At 33.2% G+C, this 9,574-nt stretch overlaps 1 protein-coding gene across 1 annotated transcript; it reads left to right on the top strand.

The window, feature by feature from the left end:
* The first annotated feature begins 696 nt into the window (after positions 1–696).
* Positions 697–8,652, top strand: LOC131522594 (SLAM family member 7-like). Its single transcript, XM_058748207.1, has 7 exons — positions 697–908; positions 4,394–4,693; positions 5,032–5,292; positions 5,475–5,600; positions 6,438–6,487; positions 7,911–7,967; positions 8,137–8,652. The coding sequence occupies exons 1-7, from the start codon at positions 854–856 to the stop codon at positions 8,311–8,313; spliced, it is 1,026 nt and encodes a 341-aa protein (XP_058604190.1). The 5' UTR covers positions 697–853; the 3' UTR covers positions 8,314–8,652.
* The last annotated feature ends 922 nt before the right edge of the window (positions 8,653–9,574 follow it).

Genomic DNA, 9,574 nt, shown 5'->3' on the forward strand with positions numbered 1-9,574 from the left:
AGCGCTTTAATGTGTATTGCAATACACCCAAAGCGCTTTACAATCATGTGGGGGGTCTCTTCTCAACCACCACCAGTGAAAACCTAAGTGCCATTTATTTAAAAGAAAGATAGCACCACCACACTTTTAATTATATTTCAAGGGAATTAATAATCTGATAAACTATACTGTACCTTCAATGCAAAGTAAGCTGCTTTGGATAAAAGCATCTGCCAAATGCATTAATGTAAATATCCTGTTCAAAATATAAAACAAAATGTTGTTGCGCTTGTGGTTGTGAAAACATTAGCAGAAGTGAGGACAACTGACTGACACCCAACCACCAAAACAACCACTAATTAAAAGTAAAAGAAAAAAAAAATAGTTTCTTTTGTAATTTGTGGTTCTATGCACCTTGATGTCAGTGTCAAAATTTGCAGTGTAAAAAGTGCCAGAAAGTGTATTTTGCTGAATTCAGAAGTGTTTTATTCCAGCGCTGTTGCTGTGAGAAAGGAAGGATGTGGTGAAAAGCTGAAGTGTGAAGTTGTTGTATGCAAAACTGTCTTTCTTTAAAAGTTATGTAAAAGTTAATTGAACACCTTTTCATTGATTGATGTGCTGCAGTACATGCAAACACCCACACATTAATAATGAGATAGAGAAATGTTTATTGAAATGTGTTTCTACACTTAACTTGAGTTTCCATAATTTTGTAATTTTGGGTGTATTGCTCTGTTTTATATCTGATTAAAACCGAGGACCTCAGCAGGAACTTGTTTTTTTCTTTCTTCACGTCAGTGTGGCACTGAACTTCCGTATCTACAGCAGTTATTTTGAGTTCTGTTTCTGTTTGTAATCTTTTTAATTTACGAGAATGTCAGTAAATCACTCACTCTTATTGCTTATTTTTCTTCTGATCTTCAAAACAGGTAAAAAAAATAAAAAATTATGTTTATTATAAAATTTAATGATTATTAATGGTTATTGTGACAGTGAGGACCACCAAAGGCATGGTTCAGATATAACTGAGCTTTTGTTGGCATGTTCTTAATAGAGTGTGATTTGTATAAAATCGTTTAAACTTCTGTTCTTATTCATTTGTTGAAACAATTCTGAACGAAACTTAATTTGATTCTTGGTTTTAGGTTATTCTGAAATTAAGTTTTGAAATTAAGTTATTCTGAACTGACTACTAAAACTTTAAAATCTTAAAACTTTCTTCATATGTACTCATATTAAATTGTTGGCCTTATCATCAAAATAATCACCACAACATAGCACTAGTGTATGTTAGAAAGATGCCGGGGCTAATATTTGGGCTAATACTTTTGCTAAGGCACTGAGAGGAGTCACTAGACAGTGGCGTGCACAGACCTCCAGAGGGGCAGGGGCTAAGCGATGTTGCTAGGGCACAATCACGGTCCGGGGGCACATAGACAGTGGCGGAGGTAAAGTTTTATACATGGGGTGGCCAAGGCTAATTCAGGGGGTCCATAGACCATGACAGAAAATCAGTGTATAACTTCAAACTGGCATAAAAAAGCATGAATAAATGATTGCTGATTACTTCACATCACCCCACATTAGCTATTCATTCCTACCGTAACTTCAGTAAAACTTATTTATCTTACTTCTATCACCTCATTAACCAGTGGTTGGAGCAAAAGATCTAATATTAACTTGTAGGATACAGTGGATTTTGTGTATAAATGTATATAAATGTTCAGGGAAACAGGACTGCCAGCTTTTGAGTTCAGCCTGGATTGAGAATTATTCAGGAATCATTAACAAGCCTGTGATTAAGTATAAAACCAGTCAAAAGTTTTTGAACAGTAAGGTTTTTAATGTTTTTTTTTTTTTTTTAAGAATTCTCTTCTGCTCACCAAGCCTGCATTTATTTGATCCAAAATACAGCAAAAGCAATAATATTGTAAAATCGGCCTATTTTTACTATTTGAAAAACTATGCTTTCTATTTGAATATATTTTCAAATATAATTTATTCGCTTTCAAAGCTGAATTTTTGGAGCATTTTTAGCCTACTCCAGTCACACGATCCTTCAGAAAGCATTCTAATATTCTGATTTGCTGCTCAAAAAACATTTATTGTTATTATTATGTTGAAAACAGCTGAATAGATTTTCTTTCAGGTTTCTTTGTTGAATAGAAAGTTCAGAAGAACAGCATTTATCTGAAATAGAAATCTTTTATAAATGTCTTTATCATCAATTTAAAGCATCCTTGCTAAATAAAAGTATTAATTTATATAATGTCTTCCCCCAAGCCTTTGAATGGTGTAGTGCATAATGTTACAAAAGCTTTTTATTTAAGATAAATGCTGATCTTTGGATCTTTATATTCATTAAAAGAATCCTGAAAAAATACTCAACTGTTTTAAATATTTATAATAATAACAATAATAATAATAATAATAATAATAATTATAAAATGTTTCTTCAGCAGCAAATCAGCATATTAGAATGATTTCTGAAGGATCATGTGACTCTGAAGACTGGAGTAATGATGCTGAAAATTCAGCTGTGAAATCACAGGAAAGTACATTGTAAAATATATTCAAATAGAAAGCAGTTATTTTAAATAGTAAAAATATTTAACAGTATTACTGCTTTGCTGTATTTTGGATCAAATAAATGCAGGCTTGGTGAGCAGAAGAGAATTCTTTAAAAAAAAATAATAATAATCTTAATGTTTTTGACTGGTAATGTACACTTTATTTTTTCTTAATTTTTTCTAAACTAAACTATTCAGGGAACCCTACTGATGCACTGTAAAAAAAAAAAAAAAAAAAAATACGTAAAATTTAAAGTAAAAAAACAGCAGCTGTGGTTGACATTTTAGGTTTTAACTTAAATTTACAGTTAAATACCATAATTTCATTAAATTATATAATGTTAATATACCAACCTATTGAAGTATTGAAATCTGTTTTGTACCTTTGAAATACACTGATAACCACCAAATACAGATGGTAATGAGAAAGTCACTTGATGAACCAAAGCCCATCACAAGCAGCTTTTAAATAATATTTATAGAAGGTGCACAGTGTCATTCACACAAGCACTAAACACCATCATGGTGAGACTGATTAAACTGAAATATGCAATAAACAATAATTTAACAACATTAGATGTAACATATACAACCCTAATAAACATAACTGATAAGAAAAAACTTAGAAGAAACATAGTTATTTAAAAGAAAAAACATCAAATTCAAACAAAATTTGAAATGCAACACAGGGAATTCTGGGAATGTCAGATTACGGGTTTTTCCCTGTAAATTTTACAGGAACTTACCGTTATCCATTTAACAGGTTTTTACTGTAGCATTTTCACAGTTTTTTACCATTAAAATCACAATCATTTTTTACAGTGTAGGGTTAAAAGTACCAATTGGTTTGTATACAAATTCATGTTAGACCATTTTTTTAAATAATTTTGTATCCATACATTTTTATTAATTATAATTAAAAAGCATTTAAAAACAACATGGCCACCTCTATTCTACTCAAATATATATGTATATATTTTTCAAATAATTACAGTTTTTTAAATAGGAAAACCTGATTACTGGATAATGAGAGACCAGACATAATAAAGTTCTCATGCCATTCTTCTGGCATGATCATTTTATTAGCAAAATATCCCACCGCTCACTGGTCTAGGTCGCACTAAAAATCAACACTCCATGTATGATCTAAAATGCAACTGTCAACATCTTTTCTTTTGCTGCAGGACACCAATTGCGAGTAAATATTCTGTGCAGGAATGTAATATAAAGACTCTATAAATATGCAAGATTATAAAAGTAATTGCCTCCTCTCACCCCCTCCCAACCAACACTGGGCTTTCCTCATGCTTGGGCCATGAGGTTCAGTTATCCCCTCTTATCAGTGACCCCATTGACAAGTACATTCACAGCACCAGACAATCTTTCCACTTTCAAAAGCATGTCTAGGATGCTCCATTTTCAAATTAGACCAATGCTAAAACACACAGGAACAAAAAGCATCACAATATTGCATACTAATATCTATTGCTGAACTGTTGAACCATTTTAAATGTTTAGAAAGGTTTTTAAAAGAAAGCAAAGCAGAAAGCAATGACAGAAAAACTAGTGCTATTTAGTATTTTAAAATTCATCTGTGTGGAATTAATTAAAAAATAAGTAAATAAATAAAAGCCAAATATGAGTTTTTATTATTAATGCATTCATATATTCATATTTTCAAGTATTCTGGGGATGCAAATATTAAAATCAAGTATTTCATGTTTTTAAGTCAAGTTATGTTTTTAAAACAATGACATTGTATTATTTGTGTTCTAAGAAAATGGAAAATAGTAATTTATTTGTGAAGGGAAATAAAAAACAGAAAAGTTATCCTCTCTCCTCAGGGTTCAGTGATGTGTTTGTGAAGACGGGAGCTTCTGTTCAACTGGATATACAGACACAGGAACTACCAAAGATTCATGTCTTAACATGGAGAAAAGACCAATCAAAAACAATAGTTACATTTATAACTGCAACAAAACAAGCAATACGTGAGAGTTCTTATGAGGAGAGAGTAGAGTTCAATAATGAAACCTTCTCTCTGACACTGAAGAACATGCAGAAGACAGACAGTGGACTCTACAGAGCAAGAGCAATAGAGGATAATAATAAATTATTTGCTGAATACAAAGTATCTGTTATAGGTGAGTATGATTTAAAAGTGTTGCTTGGTGCATTCAGACTCATTTGTTCGATTTCTGTGAAATGCTATGCAGTGCTTGAATGCTATACCTCTTAAAATAAATAATGTTATACAATGTTATACAGTCTAGCATTTATCTGTTTGTAAAAAGAAAGTTTTTCAGCTAACACCAAAAAGCACCTTTAAAAAAGATAAAATTCATAAACATAAAATTAATTTTGAACAAAAATTTGGTTTTACCGTAATTTCTAAATTTAATAAGAACTGAAGGTTATATGTTAACAGCTATTGGTACAGCTATCTCTGTAACTTTGTGGGATTTTTCAACGTGTGTTTCAGACACCGTGGAGGCTCCTGTCCTGACTGTGAACTCAAACTGGTCCAGCAGTGATTCCTGTACTGTGAACTTCACATGCAGATCTCATGAGCTCATGATTAACTCCACCTATCAGAACAACAGATGCTCTCCAGAGGAAGTGACATCACAGATCAACACTCTCATCCTGGACTGCAGTGAGAAATCCATCATCTGTAACCATAGCAACCCTGTCAGCTGGGAACAAGACAGAATAAACATTGAAGAGCTCTGTGTTAATAAGGGTATCTGACTAAACACACATACACACAATCAAGTACATAAAAGTGCAAATTAATAATCATCTCTCAAATCAAATTGCTTATTTTGGTTTACTAAATCTAGTCTAACTGCTGACCTGTAGGGCGACCTCACAATACCTGAATTGACAACTGTGGGTTTTAATTATATACATCTCATTTTCCAGAGGAAACCCCAGAGGAGAGGAAGCAGTCAGAGTCATCTCTACTGTGGCTAGTAGGTGTAGGTGTTGGTGTTCTGGTGACAGCGGGCATTTTGGTATTAGGTATTCTCTTCCTCAAGTATAAAAAAGGTATGTCCATGTTGCCTCACATACATTGTCTATGATAAACTGTTTAAAAACTGTTAGTTGAATAATTCTGTTTTATAAATTTAGTAGGCCTACTTTTGTACTAAAGTGAATAAAGTTAACTGAAAATATGTACACTAATTTAATTATTTTTGGTCAATTTTAAGACCATACTACGTGTTACAAATCACCTTGCGGAGCTCACACCTTTACTAGCTATTTTCTGTATTGAATATCCTTGGATTGCATTGTTTAAATATCTTAAATTAGTAATCACAAAATATACCTAAGAACCACTGTTAATCTTACATTACACTCTAGCTTTTCCAGTTTAGAGCTTAATTTTTTAGATCCCGTATTCACCTCAACACAACACAACACAGCCTGTTCAGGTTTAAATAGCATAATGTTTTGCACATGAGGAGAACAGAAACATATTTCTTCTTTGCTGGTGCCAAAAAAAAAAAAAACATTAATTGAGGAATATTGAAATACAAATGAAATACAACAGTTTACTACTCAAGACTAATGAACTCATTATCATCATTTATAATTGAAATGGTTTACACTACACAATGTTTACACATGAAGAAACCCTCAGAAGCAGAAGTTGCACAACATAAAACTAAAAAACTCAGTTTAGAGCAATAGAGCAGACAATATGAATAATATCTTCTTTTCTTCTAAACTGTGCGCTAAATTTAATTAGCTAAAATAACACTTGGCTTTTTTAGATAAATGAATATATATATATATATATATATATATATAATACATGTTTTTTTTATTATTTGATAAGTCTTAATGTTGATATATTACTGTACATTCTAAACCTCATAGGTGCCCAGGAGGAGGTAGTAGAGGGTTGTACACTCTATTCTCAAGTTCAGGTAAGCTTCTGTGATTAATTGATCATCATCTCGCTGATATCAAGGATATGCTGTCATGTGGTCTAGTTCTTTTAAATCATGTTAGACATCAAAATATTTTGATATATGATATGAGGGATATATCATGTACATTTCTGCAATATTTGTATATTTGTTTGTCTTGATGTTTTGTTTCAGTCACACAAAGCTTCCATCTACACAAATCAGTGGTTCCCAACCTATTCAAGCATATATCTTCTTGTTATATTTGATGTCAAAATTGTATAGCAAACACATCACCATATTTCACTTAAACAAGAGGCATAACCACATTATTTAAGGCAATATTTGACTTTGCATAGCAGAAAGTGTTTAGATACATTTCAGTTATAAATAGGAAAGATTATTGTTGCTAACTTTATAATTAAACCTTCTCAAGAAAACTGAAAAAAAAAGAAAGACTGAAATGCCCAATTCTGAATGAATCTTCTGCAACTAAAAACAGTCACTTGAAATTGATTCAGATTTAATTTTTGGCACCAGCAAACATGAAAGATGATCAAATTGTTATGTGATAAGAGTCATATAATATGCATGTCATGCAGGTTCACAGTGAAAATTATTCATAAAAATTATATAGCAGTTGTTAAGACACAATATAGTGAAATAGTACTATAACAGGGCGACAGAGATGTGAGACGTGCGAATCCATCTGCGAAAGCTTTATTCAAAGACGTGGTCATAAAACAGGCAAGGTTTTGACAATGGCAAACAGATATATTGAGGGCAAGGCAAGAGAGAAATGGGCATGGTCGATTGACGGCTAACAATATCCAACAGGGCAAAGAGAGATAATCCAGGTACACAGCAAATGTCCAGGCAGGGGCAAACAGAGTCCAAAAGGCAAGACGAAAGTGGTAATCCGAAATACACAGGCGAGAATCAGAACACGGGAAAAACAGGCAAGGCAAGGCAAGACTATGACTAAACTGGGAAAGCAAGGGCAGGCTCCGTAAAGTAGCTATCAACTAAACAGTGATAAAAGCTAAACAATACTCAGCAGTTTGAGAAGGATCTGAGAGGGTGTAATATAGTGTGAGTGTGACTGGTTACAGCTGTGTGTAATCAGTGCAGTGGATGATGGGAAATGCAGTCCAGAGTGACATGCAACAGTCAATATAATGGAAGGGCGACCTCTGGTGGCAATTGGACGGAAGTCCACACACCAGTTTTGTGACAAGTACAATATAGCATTTCAAACTATAAACTGTCATTTTTGATGAACACAGCAGATGTTTAATGTAGAATGAACACCTTGATCATGAGCTCTTATGTTATATCAGCATGTACAAAGACTTTTGTTTTTAAAGAGTGTGCAAACACTTGCTATTACCTCTTGATGGAACATTATACTGTAAATAAAGTTTTTGTTTAAAATTTTCAGGTTCAGGGAATGCGGAAAGTCAACAGTGACTGCCAAGCATATGATATTCCAGACCAGGTGAGAATAATCTAAAATTAACAGGCTATGACTTTACAAAATGCTTGTTGTATATACACTGTAGATTAGTGAATGTTTTATTAAATTGTTTAGTTTAGTACTTGTTCAGCTAAGCATAACTGCTCAGCAGTGTATTTCAAAAATAATGCTTTTATATGCATTTCATCAGGTTCAAGCCCAGACACAAGAGGAATCTGGAGATAAACGGCCCAACACAACCTACTGCACAGTAGGACAATACCAAAAACCAACAATCGAAAAGTCTGAAACAGACCATACAATTTATTCAGTAGTGTGCAAACCATCAAACAAGAAACCACCCGCCATTTCACCTGATGACGCTTAAAAATAAACTGTGGCTAATGGGGAAGTTGTCACAAGGCCTGATCTCAAAACGGCATTGGCCATATCTTTATGTGGTAGAAATAATGAGAACAGTATGCTAGTATGTTATTCTGAAATTCAGCCAAGGCTGTCCAATTAAGGTGTGCTTTCTCTAGCACTGGTTTAATATCCGGATCCAAAAGGTCTTACTTTTTGTGTATGAATGTGAATTATGCCATTAATTTGATTTTGATTGGCACAGAACTTTCTAACTTTCAAAAATAATCCCACAGTGATATTAACTTGAGCAAACTGTGACAACTAACCTCACATGGAAATTAAAAGGTGGTTGGATAAAATATTTACCTCACTTCCCATGTTATATTTAACATTTAATTTCAAATGGTTATGAAGCCAGACCTTCTAATGCAGCACAAGTGCAAATACAGTATTACTTATACATACAGTTTAAAAGCCAAATCACAAGTCTGTCTAGTGCACTTTGACTGATAACCACTAGATGGCGACATTGTATCTTATTTCTGGCCATATGTTTCTCGTTCAGTTAAACAATATTACTTTTTATCTGATTTAAATCGCACTTTCGTTGTTTCTTTACTTATAGTCTCGTATATATCATTCATAACATCAGCATTCTTAGGTGAAGCTAAGATGACCAAGAATTATTTATTCTGATCAAGAATAAACACAAAAGTGAAATTTAAATATGATAAATAATGAACAAATCAGCCTACACAGGTGTAATATGAGACAAAACAGACAACAGTATTAGACTGCACATCTACTTCTATGTACAGTTTAATAAAACAAGCCAAAAACAAAAGGAAGCAGCCATTATGTCAGGATCAGGTTCATCTTCAATTTCAGATTTATACCCAGGTTTAAATGTCACATAAAAGTGTGTTCAGATTACTTTACCTTCTGTAGCGATGTCGATCTTTTGAGTCGGATCTTTTCTATTAGACTACTGGAGTTAACTATTCTGAAGTATCTCTAACATCGCTTTCCGGCGCTGGAATAAACTTTCCAAATATTAAGAAATCGCTTTATAGTAGTTCAGTAGCCAAACCACAAGCCTTTTAATGCTTGTTAACTGAAAACCACTCTGTAAGTTAGGCGTGTTTTGTTTGGTTTTTGCAATATATACAGGATAATGTCAAATCCCACATCGTTAAAACAACAATTACAATAATATAGCTGCGAGCAGCGATGGCGGGCCCAAGCCGTGTGCAAACGCCACCCCGGTGGCATCAGGAAAACTG

This window comes from Onychostoma macrolepis, chromosome 02, assembly GCF_012432095.1.
Source record: "Onychostoma macrolepis isolate SWU-2019 chromosome 02, ASM1243209v1, whole genome shotgun sequence".
Lineage (NCBI taxonomy): Eukaryota > Metazoa > Chordata > Actinopteri > Cypriniformes > Cyprinidae > Onychostoma > Onychostoma macrolepis.

Coding starts and splice junctions, on each gene's coding strand:
- LOC131522594 (XM_058748207.1), top strand. CDS start 854: ATGTCAGTAAATCACTCACTCTTATTGCTTATTTTTCTTCTGATCTTC. Junction 5,601..6,437: donor CTTCCTCAAGTATAAAAAAG/GTATGTCCATGT, acceptor TAAACCTCATAG/GTGCCCAGGAGGAGGTAGTA. Junction 6,488..7,910: donor CACTCTATTCTCAAGTTCAG/GTAAGCTTCTGT, acceptor TAAAATTTTCAG/GTTCAGGGAATGCGGAAAGT.